The sequence below is a fragment of the Mus caroli genome, unplaced genomic scaffold (genome assembly GCF_978045245.1).
Source record: "Mus caroli unplaced genomic scaffold, Mus_caroli_1 scaffold_9, whole genome shotgun sequence".
NCBI lineage: Eukaryota > Metazoa > Chordata > Mammalia > Rodentia > Muridae > Mus > Mus caroli.
In genome coordinates, this window is record NW_028227264.1 from 93,434,858 (window position 1) to 93,458,217 (window position 23,360).

The window sequence follows — 23,360 nt, forward strand, 5'->3', positions numbered from 1 at the left end:
AACCAAAAACACCTCAAGCAAACAAAAAAACTGTAACAACTATGAAACCTGTATAATTTAAAATGAAGCCATTATTTTTTCACTCTGATAAATTACCACCAGGTGCTTAACAAGCAAAAATTGGGGTAATGATTCAAAGGATTGCCCAGGCAATAGCATCTTCTGAAATCTTGCATCAGGTGCTAGGAAATACTGTAAAGGAAGAGAAGTATCGACTAGAGGAAGAGAGAAAGACTTCTTCCTTTGAGGAACTAGTCCATGTTGCAAACAGGAGGGTAAAAAAGGGACACACACACATATACAAGGAATCTGAGATTTTATTAGAGATGCTTTAAGCTTAGGAGGAACAGTTATACAGCATAAGCAAGCCTACAATTCTAACGCTTTAACATAGTTGCCAAGGTAATGTGATACAACACAGTGATTAATAAGGTACCACGTTTAAAAAGAGATACCTGCTCATATCCATAGCAACATCCTTTATGATAACCAAGAGAGGGAAGCAGTCAGTGCCCGCCAGTCGATGGATGATCCACAAGATCTAGCAAATGTGCAGACTATTCAGCCCTAAAAAAGGAAATTCTGTCACATGCTAAATGAGATGAACTTGCGGTCACAACAGGAGACAGAATGGTGCCTGCCTGGGGCTGTGGGAAAGGAGAGGGAGGAAGGGGGACTCTTATCTTAATCATAGAAGGTTTTAAGACCTGCACAATGGAAAGTTCTGGAAACGCTTCATTAAAGGCACAGACATTTCCTGAATTGAACATAAAAATGGTGGCAATGGTGAAAATTTTGATGCTTTATCCCAATTAAACAAAAAAGCACCCTCTGGCCCAGATTTTATAACCTTAAGTCTTCAGTTAGGGTAGGGAATGGAGAGTTCAGTAACCATAAAGACAAACTCAAAGGGTCTGAAAAGATATTCCCAAGGCCCTTTGTGGGTGGAGGGTCTCATAGCCAGCGCTTTACTGCTGAGTATACTTTAAAACCTTACTCAAGAGCCAAACCTTGCCAAGAATGGTGGTGCATGTCTGTAATCTCAGCTCTCTAGAGGTGGAGGCATGAGGATTGTCAGAAGCTCAAGATCAGCAAGTTCTAGGCCAGTCATTGTTAGTTACATAATGCCTCAAAACCAAAAACCAAAACCACCACCACCAACAAAAATACAGAGCCAGGTCTGTGGTACACACAGTAACAGAACCTGGGAGGTAAAAGCAGGAAATTCAGAAGTTTAAGGCCAACCTTAGCTATACAGCAAGTTCAAAGCTAACCTAGGGTATGAGATCCTGACTTAAAAAACAAACCTAGGGGGCTGGTGAGATGGCTCAGTGGGTAAGAGCACCCAACTGCTCTTCCGAAGGTCCAGAGTTCAAATCCCAGCAACCACATGGTGGCTCACAACCATCCGCAACGAGATCTGGCGCCCTCTTCTGGAGTGTCTGAAGACAGCTACAGTGTACTTACATATAATAAATAAATCTTTAAAAAAAATTAAAAAAAAAACCTAATTAAACAGTCCATAATTTCTATTTTTGGTCTCCACAGTTAATGATATAAATGAGTATAATGCCCCCCAAAATACTCAAAAAACACATTACACATCAACCTAGTGTGTTCACATGGACTCTAGGCAATGCCCAGTGCTGTTCTCTTAGGTAAGAGTGTTCATGAGGCACACACTCCAAGGAAGAAAACAGTGAGAAGCACAAAACTCAATCTGTGGCATAAAAAAATTCCCATAAACTTGGGATAAAAATGGGATGAATAAGGTGTAGAACAGTTGAGGTTTTTGGATGAGCCTCAATAAGTGCCAGGCCCATTTGGAACTGCGACTGGGTGACGTACATTTTGGTAGTGTGATAAAGATTGGTAGGAATGCATGACTTTGAGTTCCTTATGTATGGGGAGTTTATTAGTCTGCACAAAACATCAAAAGCATAAATTGTCAATGCTTACCATAATTTTTCAGTTTGGGTCTTCGTGCATTTTCAGAATTCTTGTCTTCCAAATCAAAACAAATAAACACACAGTTGACTCTAGTAATGCCAGCTAGATTATGAGGTCATAACATATATTTATTAGATCAGGAAGAAAACTGAAGTTCTTAAAATTTTCTTCTGCACAATACTGCTGCAAAATCCACGGGCTTAACCCATCTACTACCTCACCATACTCATGGTCCTGAGCCACAGAAACCTCAAAAGCTCTGCTGTGCAGCAGACCCAGCGACAGGGAAAACATACTAATTTCTGAACCAAGAACTTAGAGCCATTCAGCATTAGAGTGGGAAGACGAAGACAGATGCTTGCCGTTCCGAAAGTGCCAATAAAGCCTCCAGCTGACAGAGACTGGTAAGACATCACTGGAAGTAGTTAAGAAAAGACGATTTGTCCATTTCGGAAGAAGGCTGTTTTGAGAACGGTTTTGTGGCTACATTGCTGCTTTTTAAAATAGACATTTAAATCAGTTTTATCTGATGATAAAAATCACAAGACCAGTTCTCCTCACTGGGAATTAATAACAACCACATAGAATTTCTACCATAGGAAACTACTGGGGTATCAGCCTCGGGAGACTTTGTTATTACCAAATATTGTTATTTTGACCCCAGATAGATTAGCCAGCCAGGGCTTGCTAAACAATAGGTACATATATAAGAACTGAATCTTGGTGAGTACAGGATGTGTAGTCAGCCTCAGTTATCTTCGGTCTTCATCCTCTGGGTGTCCCAGGAATGATGCGCGGGTTTAGGTTGGTTCTAGGATAGGCCCAGGGGCCTGGTTTGATCTGGGATCCCTGGGACCATACCTAGAACAAACCCAAACAGAACCAGACTCCTTGGGAGTGCTGTCAGCTTGCATGGGCTTCCGGGCTTCTCACCCATGTGGGCCTCCAGGGCTGGATCAGGGCCACACACCAACCTTTAAGGGATAGGAGTGACATTCTTGGAGCCTTCTATATATCGTCACACACCAGTATTGTGCCTCAGCACTTTTAAGTCACAGAATTGAACAGAAGGTACAGAGAAATGCAGAACATACTTGGACTCAGAAACAGAGTCAATTTAGTCATTTAACTTGGAAGGAAAGAGGGCTAAGAAGTTGTTTAGGTCATTGTAAAAGAGCAAACTTACAAATGACATACTTTAGTTTTAGAAGAGATTTGCAACAATAAACTTATTTGTATGTAGTCAGTCTTTAGGACATGTTATAAAACTGTTATAAATCCTAAAATAATACTATCTATTTTAAGAAACTCTTAAGAAATAAGTGAGAAAAAATATCTATTTAGCATTATCTACAGATAGTCCAATTTTTCAGCTTGTATAATCAGAAGTATACACACCCTAAGCATCATTTCCACTTGAGCAACATATGTGCTAAGTGAATCTCAGTACACAGGGGTAAAACTAATGTCACTGCTGACACACTAAAGTGGATTCTAATGGACTGCATTTTAAAGACACCATGGGCATTAGAATCTATCACACAATCATCACTATATATATATAAAACCTTGGCCAGTCAGGAACTCACTATGTGGACCAGGCTGGCCTTAAATCAGAGATCTGCCTGCCTCTCTTTCCAGAGTGCAGGGATTAAAGGTGTATGCCACTACACCTAGATTTGATCACACATTTAAAGATAGGTATGAAATTAATTCCTCCTGATTCCTGCTGAATTTTGCCTGTGTAAACCCCGGTATGAGCTCCTTCTTTTTGGTTCACAGCAATTGCACTGGGTAGGATTGTGCTTCTCTAACAGCTTACTCAGAAAGAAGCACCAATCATGTCTGCCATCACTGTCTCTTCTACAATGGTGTCAATACAAGGAACTGGTTTGGACCATTCTTCTTACAATTATTATATCATAATTCCCTTCCATAACATGGGTATCTGAAGGACAGCCACATGAAGCATGATTATGAAAGTCTGATACAGCATCCACGCTGAATGTAATGAAAGTGAGTTCCATGAAGCATGAGAATAAAATAGACTGACACACTACTCACTCTGTATATGATGACAGCGAGCCCCACGGTTAGCAAAGCACAGCACATGAACGGTACAACTAAGCAGATGTTAGGAGAGCCACTTCTAGACTGTCAGTATGATTGGAAAATGTAATCTTGCTCATTTTATACACTGAAGGCTAATTTAGCAGATGTTAGGAGAGCCGCTTCTAGACAGTCAGTATGATTGGAAAATGTAATCTTGCTCATTTTATACACTGAAGGCTAATTTAGGCATGCCAACTACTGAATGACAATGGATCTTCTGCCACTGAGTTATAGGCCTTAGCTCCAACATTGATGAATCATGGGAAACTTTTAATGTATACCTCACATCCTTTAGCTGAATTAAAGAAAGCAAAGATGCTGTCAGCGTGGATGGCCTTTCATAATCGTGTTATTCTTTGTGGCCTAGGTTCTACAATTGTAGTACTTCTCAGATATCTCCAATAATTGTTTTCTTATTTTCCATGGCTTAATCTACTTTGTTTTGGAAATGAAGATGCATTTATCTTGAATAAGAAAGCCAAAGAAATTCAAGACAGCATGTGGTTTCCAATTCAAATGGAAAATATATATGACAGTGCTAACTGCAGAGCACTGGTTTAATCACTGCAAAAGAGTTACAGGTATAGAACCAACTTTAGAGAAGGCAAAATGTTGGGGGAAGATTATCTTGTATAACAATAATTTCATATTGAAAGTAGGCATTTAACCCAGCAATCTCGCTAGGTCAAAGACTGTAATCCGGCACGTCATAAGAAACCCTACAGAAGAGTCAGTGAGCGCCAGCAGTATGCCTGTCACTCTGCATCTGTCTGCTCTTACCTTGCACAGCTTAACTAGCAGAGTCATCTAGTCCTCACAGCAGGTCGGAAGGCATGCGTGAAAGTGGACAAGGGCCGCTAATTCATGCACACTTAATCTGCAGTAATGGGAACGGAGGAATCCCTACCAAAACTGAACACATGATGACTGAAGCCCAGTCAAGTCAAATGGAACTTAACAAAGGGACAGTTCTTGGCATTTAGTGTACCAGAGTATAACAACCCGTGTTAATAATGACTGTTTTGAGCTGGCTGTAGTAGTCCATGTCTTTCATCCTAGCACTTGGTAGGCAGAGACAGGCAAATCTCAGGGCCAGCCTTGTCTACATAATGAGTTCCAGGATAGGCAATATAGAGCAGTCCTGTCTCCAAAACCAATGGCGATGATGATTATGATGATGAATTTGTGTCTTTGTGTACACGTATACAAGAGGGTGTGCACACACATATTCATGTGTATGTACACGTGTGTATATGGTTAAGTCAGAGGTTGATGTCTAGGGTTTCCCTAGGCCACTCTCACTGATGAGGCCAGAGTGGCTGGCCAGAGAGTTTCTGGGGATTTTTCTGACTCTAACCCCAGGCATGGGGTTATAGATGTATGCTCTCTATATGCCCAGCTCTTTTACATGGGCACTGGGATCTGCGTGAAGGTTCTCCTTCTCGTACTTGTTTAGAGAGCACTTTACCCAGTGAGCCGTCTCCCCAGCTCCTTAATAACCATTGTAATCTAGCAAAGGTTATGGTATATTTCACATATTGCTAGAGAACTGGGCTGTCCAAATGATCATTCTCCTGTCAAGTCTGCCAGTTCTTACTAAATGAGTCAGGTTTAGTTTCAAACCAGTAACTCTTGGTAATAAGACATGCTATGCAGAATTCGGAATAATGACATAAACTTTAAGCCTGTGTACTGAGTGAAAACTAATTAACAAAAACAAATGGCCAACATTCTTCTGAAACACACACAGTGACGTACAAAGGGGATAGTCGGTTTTCCTTCTATAGTTACATTCATTGATAAAGAGTCCTAGCACATCAGCATACAAACACCAAACTAATATTTCAAATACATGGCAATCACATTTTTAACCAAGTAATTTCTTAGCCAGTTCTTAGTAAAACACTAAACGCACACACAAGAATGCTAAGCAGCAAACCAGGCAGTACAAGGTTCATGCACACGACTGACAGAAAAGCTCTCGGCCTTTTCCAGTCTACTTACTCTTAGTTTAGACACAGTTCTAGCAAGCGTGGCAATCGGGTTTCTCAGTCCACAGCAGATTAAAAGCAGCAAATTAGGGGCCTAGTGCGGAAGGCAGGCACACAACACGGCGGATTATAGGGGAAGGTAAGAGAAACTGTGAAAAAAACAGACAGGACTCAAAAAAGCAAGCAATGTGAAATCACGCAGCAAATGAGTGCCTGACGTTATCGATCCCAGTTGTCCCTGAGAGGGGACGTGTTCATTCTTCCCCAAAGGAACTGATGTTCTCAAAGGAAAGGCTAAGCTAGTTCCGGTACGTGCCAGAGTTAAGGGAGAAAAGGAGACGTGACCCTGTAAGCAGATTGTTAAGTCCAAGGACTAAATACATGGGTTTGCTTTCATTCCCTGAGAGATGAGGGGACTCAAGTTAGTCACCAGCTGACGAGGACAATGAACGGTCACTATACTGGACATTTTGCTGTCTTTTATTTCCTACATTTTTCTTTTTGAACCTTTTTTTCCCCCATAGACAGATCTGGAAAAAACTCACTTTTGGCTCCAGGACTTGGTTCTGGTATCCTTGCTCTATTTGGGTCTAAAAGCAATATGCTACAGCTAACCGGTACCAGCCTCCCCCTAGTGTTCCTATTCATTTAGCAACTTGAAGCAGGACTCATGTTTTGCATGGGAAGAAAATATCTGAGTGAAACGCAACCTGGGTCAATTCTATCAACACCCTGCCAAGTTCTAGCCTTTTAAATGGATCAGAAATGGACTTTTTCTTATGCTTACCATTCAAGCAACTGTCTTTAGTATATAAAGTAGGACATTACTATCTACTTTAATAAACGGAGCTATACATTTATAACTTCTCCAGCCTCCAAACCAACATTTCTTTCTGCATTTCCAGGAATTAAAAGTTTTCCTGAGAAGACTCTCCCTAGATGATGAGGGCACAGTACTCGAATTCTCTGAACAAAAGGCCTGGGATTCAAACTCCTGCCTCTTTCTGCAGATGCCTGGCACCTGTTGTTTTCTTTTCTTTCTTTCTTTTTTCTTTTCTTCCCGGGACAGGTTCGCACAGTGTATTTCTGGCTATCCTGGAGCACGCTCAACTGGCCTCGGACTCGCAGTAGCCTTCCTGACAGTGCACCTGGGGTGCTGGCATCACCGGTACAAGTCGCGTCACGGTCTGAAATCTGTATTCTTAAACATCCTTAGCAATGTGCCTTAAATGTGTGTCCTTTTCCTAACTCACTTATCATCAACTCCTAATAGGTTCAGATGCTGTGACTATTAATTAGTTTTAAGAAGGACAACAAGGGCTTTATGAAGTTAGATAATATGCATTGCTTGCACAAAAAACAAAAAACAAAACCCCCCAAAAAAACAAAAAAAAGGAGGACTGCAAATGAAAGATTAGCCAAGACTCTGGCCCTGGATCTGACAGACAGCAGGGCCTTACAGAAGCAGAGAAAAAGTTTGAGGCTTGCTAGGTGACCACAGACCACTTCCTGTCCCGACCTGCCCATCTGCAGATGCACCAAGGGTAAAAATTCTGTTTTCATGAGTGACCCCAAAACAAAAAGCATGCTTTTTTTTTTTTTCTTCTGAGTTCTAGATTGATCCTGGTAAAACCAATGTTGGCAGTATCTGTAATAAAAGCTGTCAGAATATTACTCCCAAAAAGATGAATCATGCTATAAAAACTGGCAAATAAGATTATAAATTTTCTCAGAAGGTTTCTTCTGGATATGGAAGGACATCTGTTGACCTCAGTCAGGAGGAAGTGAGGTAGCCTAGGAAAGCAAGTGTAAGGGCTTCCACTTGCACCCCATCAGCCTGTTCATGTATAAAATGTACTCAAGGCAAGAAGCACAAAGTGCTAAGCAGAGGATCTTAGACTCTGGTGCGCATAAGCAGTTCCTAGTTCTCATTCTAAGAATTATAGAAAGCATGGCTTAAAGTCTGCGTTAAAAAACAAACAAACTAACTTCTAGGTTATAGTGACTTCTGTCTGTATTCACTAAAACAACTGGGGAACACTAGCTTAGGGTACTGTAAGAGAAAAATAGCCAAGAAAATTTCACAGAGAAAGCAGCTTTATGTTGAAGTATTTTAAGTGATGAAAGAAATATAAACCTGTATGTAACAGAGCATCACGCACAGTCTCAGCGTCCTGAATCATGACTTCAGCAAGCAGTTTCCATGAACCTGGTAAGAACTTGTAAATAAAAGACTAGACTGGAAGACCGGGAATTCTTCCAGATTAAGCTTTGTATTTCAGAACTTGAATGTATCAAGTTTTATGCTCAGAGAGCATAAGACTGATATTAATATGAATGGATTTCTATGAAATTGCTATGGTTGAATCAAAATAGACTAAAAGTTAAAACTAAGTTTTCCTGTGTTAAAAATTAAGAGAACGCTTAACAAAATTTCCCTAAAAAAAACCTTCCTTTTCTCTTGGAATTAAGCAGCTTCCATGTGTGACTGAAGGGACTGCTCTTGCCGTGCTGCACTGCTAAGTATCAGCAAAAGGCACAAAAACCAACAGTGCAGACAAAGGGGAATATTTTCCTCAGGAGAAGAACAGTTCCAAAAACAACAACAAACCTCGAGAAGAAGTAAGCTTCCTGCTAAAAGCAGTAAGTTACAGGAAGTCAGATACTTTCCTCCTGAAACAGCAGCATCAACTGAGTTTTGTTGTTGTTGTTGTCTTTCTTTCTTACATTCCTCACAGAAGAATGCCTATAAACTCTGGGAGCGCACAACCTGGCAACAGGTTTCAGAAGGAGACTGTTTCTGAAAATTTCATTGAAAACACAATTCCAGCACAAAGCGGACAAGACTGGTCTCTGGAAAGCATCTCGAGACGCATTCACGATGAAGCACAAAGGGACAAGGATGCTTTCCAAGATAGCTGATGTGTTTCCTGAGTCTTAGTAAGGCAGGCCAGGCTAGACCACAGCGCAGGGCCTACTTACTGCAGAGGCACAGTTGTTTGTCTTTGAGTAAACTGATGTAAATTAGTTCCTGCAGGGCTGGGGCTGGGGCTGGGGCTGGGGCCTTTGCTGGAGCGACAGCACTTGGACATCATGGGGTGTCCCCTAAGAGGACATTGTCCTCTTAACCTCTGCATGACCCGTGAAAGGAGCACAAAGGAAAAGTCCCAGCTCCCTGCTAACTACTTTCCAGCAAACCCCAGCACACATCGGTTGTGGTCTTTAAATACTTTTATTTAGAACCTGTCTCTTTGTTTTACGAGTGGTATAAACAAAATAAAGTACGAACAATGTATTAACATGACCGCTGCAGTTCACACTGCAAGGACACAGTAGAAAGGGCTCATTCTAAATGTTTCTGCTCGGGAAGAGAATCACCCCAGTTACCTTGCGGCAGCAAAGTTTTGGCAAAAAGTGATAAATTCATTTCTTATTAAAAGTACTTAAAGATTTGCCAAGATTATCAGTTTTGCCACAAATAAAACAGCAGTTTATTATTATTATTATTTTTTAAATGCCCTTACCTTTCTCTCCTATGCCTAAAGGATCTGTCTAGACAGGTATCTACTAGTTTCAGGTCAGGTTTTCAAATCAGTATTCACCCTGTAAATTCGCGCCGTAGCCTTATAGAGAGTAAACACACACTCATTTCTCTTTCCAGTCTTGTAGCTAGAACACTTTTGTAAAAAGAACAATCAAGGCCATTACTTCATCTTGGCTTTTATTTTTCCTCCACCTCATTTTCACCGCCTTCAACTAGCTGTTCTTCCTCCTCGTCGCCAAAAGTTTGTTCCTGCATGGTGGTAAAGGACAGGGACCGGGCGGCCACTTCTGCAGCCAGGCCAGCAGAGAAGGTGAATTCTGGTGGCAACTGGAGTCGAGCCAGCCTCTGTTTAATGGAGAGCTGCAGTGTGTCCCTGGGAGTCGGAGGGGCAGTGGCCCCCGCAGCAGTAGCTTGAGGAGACTTAGCCTCACTCTCATGCTGGTAGCACATGGTTTCCTCGGCTCCCGGAAGGAGGAGGCCTGTATCTGCAGAGGTGTCTTTGCTTGGGCCCTCTGTTGGGCTGTCACACACATACTCAGTCCTACTGTCTTCCTTGTCGCAGGCACAGGGCTTACTAGTCTCCTCTTCAGTGGCATTACTATCGACTTTTTCTGTATCTGAATTCATGGGTGGTTCTGAGTTACTTACAGATTCCACTGGGTCTACAGGAGACAAGGATGTCAACACAGCTTCAAAGAACAGAAAGAGGAAAAGAAAAGAAAAAAGGAAAAAAAAATAACTAAGGGCCCAACAACTTTTAATTCCCACTTGCTTTTTTTTTTTTAAAGGAGCAACAAATAAATAAAAACGCAATAAAACTTTCTAGTAAAATAAATGTAACTTTATAAATATGGGGAGTTTTTTGAGACAAAATACCTAAAGAAATGAAACACGATGGGGACTTGCTGAAGAATCTGCAGTTCCAAGGCAGTGCTTCTCAAAGCACGGTCCCTGAATCAGCAGGTCCAGTTATCCTCTAGGAAGCTGCTGGCAACAGATCCTAGAAGCTGATCACACATGGGGAACGGGACACTGGGGTTGGAGGCTGGCATGTTTATAAGCCATCCTGCTTGATTTTGATGCCCACTAAAGCCTGGGCCTAATGTGACCCAGAAAAACAGCATCTTCACCAAATAGAAATATATATATATATATATATATATATATTTATAAATATATATATATTTATGAGGTAAAACATGTAAGTAAATAAATAAAAAAATGTAACATACAATTCAACTTACTTGCCAAACACCTACCAGACCCTGAATGGGAGTAATGCATATATCTACATTTTGTAGTACTACACAGAACACAAATGAAATCAAATCTGCATTCAAGACCAAGTACCAAACAGAGTATAACAACACATAAATATAATATAGATCCATACAGTACAAGTTGTCCTTGTAAGAAAAGTGAAGTTTTAGTTAGCCCCTCTTGGTGTTAGTAGGCAGTGGTTGCTCACTAGGCAGTCTCTCCTCCCAGCACGAGGGGTTAGTACCATACAACACATTATGAAGCATGGCGGAAGGAAAAAAAGTGCGTCTTGAAGGTCTGGCGTACACTTAAAAAGCATTTGTAAAACGCGTCCGTTTCCAAGACACATGCCTACGCTGCGGTAACTGCGCTATGGAAGCAGCGACAACAGAACATGGCCACAGCAGGTCCAGCGGAGGCCGTCCCTCTCTAATTCCACTCGGCCTTTACCCCTGTAGGCAGAGATGAAAACAACTCTGGAAGATGTACTGACATTTGTCACGGGAAAGCATTTTTCTAGCATCAGCAGATCTTTCACTTATTTTCACAAACTATACAGCATTACTGCCTTTTTAAATGCAAATGGAGACACATTCTCTCTCAGTAGGTCATTTTACAGCTAACTAATATGAAGAAAACACTGCACAGTGGCAAAAGATACACACTTATAGGCAATGGGATTTTCAGCATTTCTGCATGCTCTTTGTTCCTAAGTCTGCTAGGTGTACCGTGTTACAGGGGTTCAGGATCCCTGCTAACTGAATCAGGGAGCAAGGGTATTTGGAAGGGCAGCAGCTGCTGACAGCGGTGTAGAATGTAAGGCTCTAGGGGAATAGGGCTTTGTTTTTGTTTTTGTCTGTTGATCCATGTGCTGCATGTAGCAGTAACTAGCATCAGGTGTCTAACAGGGACTAGATAACTACTTGGTGAGTTATAATCTGCTGAGTGAATGCTGCTGGAGAATAGAAACTAGAAAAAAAAAAGGACAGAAATTTAGAGACAAACAATGATACTAACAAAAAAGAAATTCTGAGCACAGAACCGATTATGTCTTTAAAGAAAGTTATCTGCATGCAATCTCTTAATTCATGAATAAGCTGACTACAGAACTCTACGGCTGGTTCTGGAAAGTTCTCCATTTCTCTGCTCTGCTGTCCAAGCCTCCCTTTACATCCCAGCTACCTGTGTCTCTCTGGTAGGAGAGGTGGGCAGCCGAGGACTCACACAGGAAACCCCGGGAGAGAGGACTGAGTTCTAGGTCAGAGACCAGTATATACCTACTCCATAACTATACCCAGCAAGTTTGTGGGACTAGTCTAATTAGATAAAGGTAAACTGGGAAAGACACCTTTATTAGAAATACTGGGCAAGATGTCTTTATTAGAAGTGGACAGGATGGATTCTCATGCTGGCAAGGCTAATATAAAAAGGAAGATGGAACCAGTGCAGTTTTAAGACAGAAGGCCATCGCCAGCGAGCTGTTTGAACCAAGTCCGGAATGGGTTACAAGAGAGCTTAGCAGGGAAAAAGGTGCTGAAACGGGAGTGGGCTACAGGGCTACCTAGTGGACAAGCATCATCTAGTGGGACTGGGTTCTAAAGGAGCCAAAAGAAACAACAAAGAAGGATGAAACCAACAGCGAGTAGGCTGGAGAGAAAGGTGAGGGTTCCTAGGAGAAGACAGGGCAGCCCCAAGGAGCTGTCCAGAACAGGTGACCTCTAGACTTCTACTGAGAAGGGGAAGGCAGGCAGGCAGCTGCACATTCGAGGCTCCGGAGGACTCGAAAGCCGAGTGGAAAGCCCATTCTACCTTCTTGTAAGTCCAAAGGAATTAATTCAACTGAGAATGAAATAAATTGACATTGACAACTGTCAAGTTTCTTTCTCTTCATACATTCTCTTGCCTCCCATGACATGTGACTGGAGAGAAAAGTGAGAGTGACATGAAGATGTGTAAGGGCAGCCAACAACATCCAACCCTGACTATGGAGTCGGAGTACACAGGAACACCTCTGCTTCCATGTACTTGAGTAACCTGAACGAAGAGGCCAAGTGGTTTAGGTCTTTATGCATATTGCATCATTATGAAGTTAATGGTAAGTCTTACTGAATGAAGTACTTGGATAGAGAACAGGGTTTAGCATCTCAAGTTTATAGTTTTCTTCTGTCTGTCCCCTCACCCCCTGGAAGGGTCCTGCTGTGTAGCTAGGTCACACAAACACACTGTGCAGCCCCAGCTGGCCTTAGACTCCTGATCCTCCTTGCCTCAACCACCTTGCTGGGATTACACCGCCACCATGGCCAGCATGATGTATCCAACTAAAGGTCCACTCTGAAAGAAATCTATCAAAGAAATAACCGGTGAAAAAGCGTGACTCCATAGTCTAGTGTGATTACATGGTGGTTTTTTTTATTGATCAAATTGACTTTGCTTCTGTATGAGAGTCCTGTACTGACCGGAGGATCCAGAGTTCTACAGTTTAAATAACACTCATGGTTCAAAGAGAAGAGATTCCTGCCCCCACATCCCGCAAAGGCCTGGGCTCTGGGGGCGGAGCTTACCGAATGACCCACGCCCTGGGGGCGGAGCTTACCGTGGTCACTGAACAGCAGCTGCTTCCACTTCTGCCTCTCTGCCTCGGAAGCCTTAAAGCCCAGCACAGACTTCAGCTCCTGCAGCACCCGCCTGGACTCCTCCTGCTCGCGCTTCTGTCTCTCTCTGTCTTCCTGAGACAAGTGATACAAATCGTCCTTTCGGAACTCACTTTCTATGTCTATGTCATCCACATAAGCTTCTAATTCCTAAAAACGGACCAAAGACAGAAAGAACGTCAAGCCGACAGGTCTCTGAGCAGTACTCACTACTTGCGCTATGCATCCTGGAGGACCTTCTCAAAGGACAGCTGGGGAGGAAGGAAGGCGACAGACTTATCTGCTGACAAATTAAAATCTTCAAACAGTGGATACTAGAAAGTTCTAGATGAGAAAGTTTAACACTGTCAATACTCTGCGTTGATGAATCGAAATCAAGGCGCGAGAGCAAATATTTTACATAGGTTTACATTACACTGTACTACATCTTAACCTCATTAGAAGCAGAACTTCAACAATTGATCTGATGTTACCCATGCCACCTGAAGTAAAAGCAGGGATTGCTTCTTCAGGGGGAAGCCAGCACCGCTCCCCTTTACCTGCTCCTCAGGGATGGGGTCTCTGTCCTCAATGTGTAGAGCTGGCCGCACCAAGGGCTCCGCAGTGCAGTGTGGGTTCTCACAGGCTACTCCAGGCTTGCCTTCAGAGACAGTGGAGGAAGGAAGGGCAGAGCAAGGAAACAGGCCGTCAGAAACACACACTAGGGTGACATCTAGTGACATGATGTCCTCAGCACTACCTCTTAGTCTCACAGTCTGACTTCATTTTCCCCTGGTTTTCTTGTTTTGACACAGGGTCCTTTTAGGAGCCCAGGTTGGTTTTAAACTAATAATCTTCCTACCTCAGGCTCCTGAGTGTTAGATTTTTGATGTGTATTACCCTATCTGGCTCCCGAATTGTTCTGGCTAAAAACTTTTATTTGCAAAAATGAAAGACACCGGGCTGGTGAGATGGCTCAGTGGGTAAGAGTACCCGACTGCTCTTCCGAAGGTCCAGAGTTCAAATCCCAGCAACCACATGGTGGCTCACAACCACCCACAACGCCACCACATGGCGCCCTCTTCTGGAGTGTCTGAAGACAGCTACAGTGTACTTATATATAATAAATAAATCTTTAAAAAAAAAAAATGAAAGACACCAAAAGGGAACAGTAATAGCTATATATATTTACCACTTGGCTTTAAGTTAACCTCGTGCAGTACACGGCCATAGTATCTGTCACATGGTAGATGACAAATATTCCACTCTCACAAAATACTTTGTTCATAGTGTTGGGAGGGTTTTAAAATGGAACATTATTCTTTCTCCTTAAAACAAAACAAAACAAAACAAAACAAAACAAAAAACCAAAACCAGAACATGGTAGTGCAGCCTTTTAATCTCAACACTTGGAGGCAGAGGCAGGTAGATCTGTGAGTTTGAGGCCAGCCTACCAGACCACACACTCTAGAAAGTTCCATTGGGCTGACAGTAGAACAGTTTTTCTTGTCAGTACTGATACAACACAGTAAGGCCTTTGAATAAAAAAATGAAAACAGAGTACTATTTGTCGCTTCTGAAGCACTGGGGTGGAACCCTGGCCCTTGGGCAAGCCTAGCATGTGGGAGACAGCTGATGGATATCTCAGCCCTTGACGGTAGTTGATCAATACTGCTAAATAGAAAATACAGGGCTGGAGAGACGGCTCAGGGGCCACTTGACTGCTCTTCCAGAGGATCTGAGTTCAATTCCCAGCAACCACATAGTGGCTCACAACCATCTGACAAACACACACACACACACACACACACACCCAAGTATAAGAAGAAATCACAAACTTACTAAACATTTTTGAAATGTAGGTAGTCTTTATGACATAAAAATTCAGAAACCACACTAGGAAAAATACCTATTTTTTTTCAAGAGAAAGTATACTAAATGAACACATTCCACAGAATATTTAGACACTGACATTTACTTTATGAACACGTGCATGGACTCTTTAGGGTATGGAGACACTAGAACGTCACCCTGGACTGGGACAGAGGTTGATGAGGCTTGTCATCAGAGTCCTACTCTTTTGGGGCTTTTAAACTTTTAAGCAGACAATTTCCTTAATTCTTCATAAAATAAATATTAAAATAAAGCTTTAAAAATGTCAAGATCAACTGAAATGTCAAGGAGAGGAGGTAAATTTGGGTTCCAATGGGGACTTTTACCTGGCAAGAGGTCTACTGCACAAATTACCCTGGTGCTGGGGTAAAGCAGAAAAGAGCATCTTAGCCAGCCAGGGATGGCGAGGTGGTGGGAGGGCTTAGAGGACACGCTAGGTGTGCATGGGCTTGAGTGGTCACATGGAGCAGGAAAGAGAGGACTCTCAGAGGAAGAGTCCACAGCTGTATACAGTGTTGAGGGATTTGTGCTAAGCAAATAAGCTGAAAATTATGAGTCAAGATTCCCATAACCAGAGAGGGGAGGTTTGAATATGGAAATGGGGAAGGACAATAAATCACATGGTGTTGAAACTCTGTTAGCATTATTGATATGGCACAGCTCTTAACACACAGACAGGTACAGTCATGGATCTGAATATGTGTAGAGCTGTACGATATATTGTTCCGCTCCAGCTGTACACTGAGATGTGGAAGCAATTACATCCGGGGGGAGGGGCAATGAGCACACATAGCATCCAGACCTTGCTTCCTAAACACCACACCCCACTGAAAGGCCTGAGGGCTCTCCAGGGTCAGAACCAGTACCAGGAGGGAGCAAGGAAATAAGATGATGCGAACACGAAAATGACACAATGAAATAAACTCATTTTTATACTAACTGAAAAGATTAGCAAAAAGAAAAAAAAGATGATCTTCATATAATTATAATAACAAATTAAAATTCACTGTACGATTTGCATCCATAAAGTTTTACTGATATAAGTAAGAGGACAAATGGATTCTTTACCTTAGAATAAAATGCCAAATAATAAGTGTAAAAGAGAAAATGGATTAGGAAATTATCAGTTGGCAATTATCATAGAAATATTTTGAGATAGTGGAATTTTATGTCTGCCACTTACTCTTAAATAGTTCTGAAGAAGACTACCATTAAAAACAGTTATATAAATACACATACGCAAATAAAAAAAAAACCTAAAACAGGTGAAAATAATTTAAGCTAATCTATTTATTCCAAAAATCTTACCTTTTGGTACCCAATTCTATGGGGTCAGACAAATGCATAAACGACAACCTGAATATTAAAAGTTCCATCACACCAAATATTAACCTATGCTGTCTGTTTTGGCTGTTCTCTTTTTTTGGGGGGGTGGGGTGGGGCAGCATCTTGCTAAGTAGTCTAAGGGGGCCTTGAACTTGCAGTTATCCTGCCTCAGGCTCCTCAGTGCTGGGATCTGAGGTATGCATCACCATGTCTGGATATCCTGCCGCTTTATAACCCACTCACCCATTTCCAGCTTCTCCCAATCACTGTGTTAAGAACTGTGTAGACGCCAGGTGTGGAGGCACATGTCTGCAACCCACACACTATAAGTTTGAAGCTAACCTGGACTAAAATGAAGTCAAAGCAAGCTATACTGCATAACAAAACCCCGTTTCAAAACAACCAAATCAAAGTTATTAAGTTGCCCTGTTGTGTGACCAGTCTTTTCACTGCTGAGTGGTTCCCCAGTGAATGGATGTCACAATCTACTCACCAGCTGAAGGACACATGGCCTTTAGATATTTTAGTGACTATAAACAAAGTCATACAGGAATATACGTAGAGCTTTTATGTGAACACAAAGTTTTTCTCTTATTTATTTTGTATGCTAGGCACTGAACCCTGGGGGCCCAAGGTAAGTAGGTGAGTGTTTTAGCGCTTATTATCCTACACCCCAAGTCTGGGAACGTGAAGTTTTGATAGTTCTTAGCCAACATATAAATACGATACTACCCAATCTTATGGTGTATATATAAATAGTGGGTGAAATTTTGGTGAGACAAGTTTATTTATATAATCTGAAATTATTTCCTCATAAAACATTTATTGTACAGTACTATAAAGAAAGGCAAAACAAATAAACAAAAAACAAAAAAAGAAGTATGACAACCAAATACTGCATATGACTGGGATATGGATATACAAAAATACTGACAATCTGTACAACTTTCATAGGTACTGTGGGTTGTATGGCAGTATTGCATCTGTATTAAATTCCTCACTATGACAGCATCTTGCATTATGTAGGAGGATGTTCAGTTTTCAAAATTACAAAGAAAGATTTAGGGATAATGGGAGTGTAGGTGCATGTGTATACATAGACACACACAGATAAGCCAAATGTGTAGAAGGTCAGTCATTACAGAATCTAGATGAAGGGGATTTTGGATTACTTTTGTAATCTTTTTATAAATCTAAAATGACTTTTAATTAAAAACTACTTCTGTGCCTGGGTGTTCTGCTTGCACGTATGTCTGTGAGGCACTGTGTGCCTAGTGCCCATGGAGGCTGGAAGAGGGCACAGGATCCCTGTAACTGGAGTTACACAGCTGTAGGCTGCCGTGTAGGTACTGGAAACCAAGCCTGGATCCTTCGGAAGAACAGTTAATAAATGCTGAGACAACTCTCCAGCCTCTGAAATGACTTTGAAATAAAACAAAAAAATCTGGCTAACATGCTGGCTTTGTAGAATGTTTTCAAACATTTAAAGGGTTATAGCTGTGGGCAACTGTGTACAAACACTAGCAATGGGCTAGCATTACTGACTACTGGCTTAATGGTGAGAAGACAGTTTTCACACGGTAGCTGGCTGGGTAATGTCCTCCTGTTTCAGAATGTGCTCGGGAAGCACTGAATGGCATGTACTGTTTTAGTGTCCAGACTTTATATGGTCAGCACATATTCTACCCCTGAACAAGTCAGGGCTGCATCTTTTAGCACCCAAAGACTTCGGAATGTTTCTTCTTGTACTCAGATGTTCTAGACCTCAGGGTAAAATTTAAAATATTTACATATATTAAAATTCCCTAAGAGATTTATCCTTTGAAAAAACACACCCACTAGACACATCTGTGAGAAAAGGAAGCACAGTCATTATTATGCCAATATTTTCTTTGAAAAAAGTTAGTATTTTTCACCATTTAGTATTTATTCATTGAAGACACTGAAACAAACTATTAAAGTGCTTACTATAAACAAAACATTATTATGGTGATTTGAACCAATTACTGTTGGCAACAATATAAATTCAATGTACAAGTCTAATTAACCCTGTAATAGAGACCCATGGGAAAAATACGGTGTTGGCTTGTTGCACAATTTAAAAAATTAACATACTACACATTCCAAGTCAAATTAGTGGTGTAAAACCTAGAGTGAAATCTGAGTTTTAAAAACACAGGTTAGGGGAGAAATGCCAACACTGTATTGTAGCCTGTGGCACAAAATGATCTGATCTAAGACGATTAAGACTGTGATGCTTACAATGAACTCACAGCCATTAACTGTGTCATTTCTGCATTATGTCTTCCTAACAGAAGTAAGCTCTATACCTTAAAAGGAAATCTCAGGAGCTTGCTCATGACCATCAGTTATGGGAGTGCTAGGGACTGAGATATAGTCACTGAGCTACCCTGGCTCTTGACTATCCAACTATCATTTGTTTTGTTTTGACGAAGAGTTTTGTTAGGTAGCCCAGGCTGTCTTCCACAAGGCAATCCTCCTGTCTCAGCCTTCCAAGTGCTAGAATTCCAGGCATGAGCTACCACAGCCAGCTAAATCCGTTCTTTTTGTTTTTTTCTGAGCCAAGGTCTCTCTATGTAGTCTTGGCTATCCTAGAGCTCACTACATAGACAGGACTAGCCTCAAACTCACAGTGATCCTCTTGCCTCTGCTTCCCTAGAGCTGAGCTTAGAGTTGAGCAACAACACACCTGGCTTAACCCAGTTCTTTTATCATTCAACCTGTAAGAGTCGGGAGTTCTGACAGTAGAAACTACTGCCAACATTTCTCCCTTCATTCCAGTTTATACCAGGAAATGGGATGCATGCTCACATCAGATGTGTTTTATATTTGAGGTGATTGGAGTTGAGTATCAATTTCATCCACCGCTTCTTTTTATTAAACTAAGAACTTTTATGCAGCCGGTTTCATCTGTTTCGACACAGGCCACAAATACAGGAATCCCTTCAGGATAGAGTGAGCGTAATTGACAAGCATACACTGAAAATAATCCACAGGTACCTTTTTTATCTGTGTTCCTCCGGAGCAGTTTATCCACTTGAGAAATGGCTTCCTCCCAGCAACTGTTGCTGGCCTGAACATGTGGTTCAATCAGTTTTAATTTCTGCTCTAGTATCGGATAAGCCTCCGATAGCAGCTCTTGTGTTTCTTTAGTACAAACGAGCTTTTCAAGTTCATCTTCAAGAATTATTACTCTGCAACACAGAAAATGAGAAATAGGTTTTTAATAGACAAAATGGAAACTTTATCATTTAAGAGGAGTATTTAAGAAATTAAGCCTATTAAATTAAAACAGTTCTGGAGACAAATAGTGGTGATGGTTGTTCAACAGCGTGATTGGACTGTACATTTAAAAATGACTAAGTAGGGCTGGAGACGTAGCTCAGTGATAGAGTCCTTGGTTAAGCAACCTAAACCACCCTCTGAAACAAATGAAAATGTATAAGGAGTATTAAGTAATGTATTTATTGAGTATTTCTTACATATATACTAGAGAATTTCATTTCCTTCTTTCCTTCCTTTCATTTTTGGTTTTTGAGATAAGAGTTTCTTCATTTAGCTTTGAACGCCTTCCGTAAGCCAGGTGGGCATCAATCAGAGATCACATCTGTTTCTACCTCCCAAGTGCCATGTGCCACCACTGCTCGGCTACTAGACAATTTCTGATCTAAAGAAATAAATTAAGCCATCTCCTATTTTTAAACAATTTATAACCGGTAAAATGGTATATATATATGTGCGTATGTATATTATATATATTTAATATATATAAGAACTATAGATAGGGAGTGGGTGGAGTCCCACAATCCAGACCTTGGGAGGCCTGAGCAACAGGAGCATGAGTCTGAAGACAGCTCAGGCTACAAAGCAAGCTCCTGTCTCAAACCCACCAACCAACCAACCAACCCACCCACCCACCCACCCACCCACCAACCCACCCACCCACCAACCAACCCACCCACCCACCAACCAACCAACCAACCAACTCCCTAACAGCCAACCCTTCCACCCACCACACAGGAGGGAGCTCTACAGCAGTGGGAGAGAAACAAATATGCTATTTGTACCCAGTGTACTTGCTAATTAAGACACTAAAGCGACAGTGCCACATGAAGCATGTCCTGTTTTGAAACAGAATCATGCATTTCCCATGCACAATCCCCACTTCCAGCCTCTGGTTTTTAACAACGTGTCTATGCCTGCTCAGAGTTGCAATCTTGCCCTTTAATCCACCTTCTTTCTACGGTATTCCAACATGCCTGGCCCACTTCTGATTCTGTTGCCACACATTTTTAGGGTGCTTGGTTTTGGCTAATATAACACATTCACTAAAAAAAACCTCGTTTTTCTCTGTATGATGGTTACTCTTGTCAACTTGATCAAATCTAGAATGAACTAAGAGACAGATCCTCAGGTCTGTGATGGGGGTTTCTAAGGAAGAACTCAATGAAGGGAGAGGCCTCTTCATTCCTAGCTGATGAACACCTATATGCTGCTGCTGCTGCATCTTCTGTGGCATCTGAACCCAGCATGTGTGGCCCTGTGATGTGGACTAAGGAGCAGCAGCTCTTTAGAGAACATTCAGGCCTGCAGGACAGACTGGGACTGCTGAGATATCCAACCTTGCAGAACAGACTGGGACTGCTAAGATACCCAGCCGCGCAGACAGAACAGCTAGGTTCTCAGCCTCTCCAGGATGCAGACAACCACTGCTGGACTACCTAATCCCTGCTGCATAAGCCAATCTACTAAAACCCGTCTTTTAGAAAAAACAAAAAAAGGCCCTCTTTGAAGATTTATTTATCTTGCACGTATGATTATTTTGCCTGCATGTATGTCTTGGACCCCTGGTGTGTGCCTAGTGCTGGCAGAGTCAGAGGAGGGTGCTGGATCTTCTGGAACTAGAGTTATGGATGAAAACCTCTCTTATATCCATGGGGATGGAAAGGTGGTTCAGTGATCAACAGTACTTGTGCTCTTTTACAGTACTGGAGATTGGTCCCCAGTACCCATCCTGGACAGTTCATAACCATTTCTAACTCCAGCCCTAGACCATCCAACACCCTCTTTTGGCCTCTGTTAGTACCTGCATATAAGTGCACAGACACATGCATAAGTAATAAATCTGAAATACATTATAATATAAATGTATAATATATATATATAATGTGTGTGTGCATTCATCCTGTCAGCTCTGCTGCTCTAGAGACCCTTTTCTGACACACTCAGATAACCCAGCCTTTGCCCCCACTCCTGTGGAAATGGCCGTACTGTCCATGTTGCTTGCCATGAACTGGTGGTTAGTATCCACCTGCCATCTGAGCACTGGGATATAGCCTCACCTCAGCTTCTACCCTTTTCCCATTCCAATCTTTCACAAGTCTCCTATCACCAAGGCCTTGAACTGAGGTAAAACTTATCTTCTCAAATGTCTGTGAGCTTCCATTGCTGTCTTTGTATCTTGTTCCCCTTCATCCCAGCTCAGTCAGCCTTGTGAGAGTACTGGGTAGTCCAGGCCTCTTGGTCCACTTCCTACATCTGATTTACCCACTTCTCTCTCTACTTCTTGATTTGATATTATGGGTCAGGTAAATTTATCACCTGCAATCTCATCAGTTACGTAAATCTCAATGACCTCTGGATTACCAGCACAAGAACTTAACCACCCATTTGCTCTAGTCCTACTCTATCAATATTTTTGAAATTTAGTGAAAAAAATTCAGTGGGAATGACTACTTTGGTTCAACTCCCTCTCCTCTCCTCCTCTCCCTCTCCCTCTCCCTCTCCCCCTCCCCCTCCCCTCTCCCCTCTCCCCTCTCCCCTCTCTCTCCCCTCTCCCCTCTCCCTCTCCCCTCCCCTCCCCTCCCCTCCCCTTTCCTTTTCTCTTCTTCTCTTCTTCTCTTTTTCTCTCTTCTTCTCTCTCCCCCCCTTTCTTTCTCAGAGTCTATGTAGTTCTGGCTATCTTGAAACTCTCTACATACTAGATTGGAACTCAGAGAGCTACCTGCCTCTGCCTCCCATGTGCTGGGATTAAAAGAATCCCCCACTACACCTGGCTTATTCCATTTTTAAATATGAAAATTTCTATTTAGAAATAGATGAGAAGTATATTTACAAGAGGTAAAAGTATATCAAAGCAGAGTATAAGCCATTTGGAAACGATAGCTGAATGTCAGTATTATGTAAACTGAGGATTAACAAATATGAAATATGGACACTTCCCTTTACTGAGGCCAAGAAGTTTATTTTGTGCTATAGAAATATTTCCAAACATGTTTTGATGTATTTATAAAGTAGTAAGTATTACCCTGTAGCTATATACAGTGGCACCTTTCATAATGCTATAGAGTACTGACAGGTACTTCCCTCAGACTGTGAGTTCCAGTTCTAACGTCTGATGTTAAGAGGGTTAAAAAGATGCTCATTTTTGATGATAATCCTCTTGTGGTGGTTTGAATATGGTTGGCCCAAGGAGTGGCACTATTAGGAGGTGTGGCCCTGTTGGAGGAAGTGTGTTACACAAGTGTAAAGCTGTGACAAGGGCTTTAAGACCCTTGCCAGAGCTGCCTGGAAGTCAGTCTTCTGTTTGCCTTTGGAACTCTCAGCTCCTTCCACACCATGCCTGTCTGGATG

The 23,360-nt window shown here is 41.8% G+C and overlaps 1 protein-coding gene across 7 annotated transcripts in view; it reads right to left on the reverse strand.

Moving 5' to 3' along the window:
- Positions 1–1,488: 1,488 nt before the first annotated feature.
- Vezt (vezatin, adherens junctions transmembrane protein) overlaps positions 1,489–23,360 on the reverse strand; it is a 73,191-nt gene continuing 51,319 nt past the window's right edge. For 4 of the 7 annotated variants that reach the window (XM_021174868.3, XM_029482506.2, XM_021174870.3 and 1 more), the window contains 4 exons: positions 19,728–19,921; positions 14,048–14,148; positions 13,451–13,658; positions 1,489–10,286 (listed from right to left, as the gene is read on the reverse strand). In XM_021174868.3, coding sequence (XP_021030527.1) covers positions 9,775–10,286; positions 13,451–13,658; positions 14,048–14,148; positions 19,728–19,921 — 1,015 coding nt within the window. In that variant the 3' untranslated portion in view covers positions 1,489–9,774. Of the gene's footprint in view, positions 10,287–10,344; positions 11,310–13,450; positions 13,659–14,047; positions 14,149–19,727; positions 19,922–23,360 lie in introns of those variants that run through there. The other 3 variants (XM_029482508.2, XM_029482507.2, XM_085843103.1) reach the window with 2 other exon arrangements.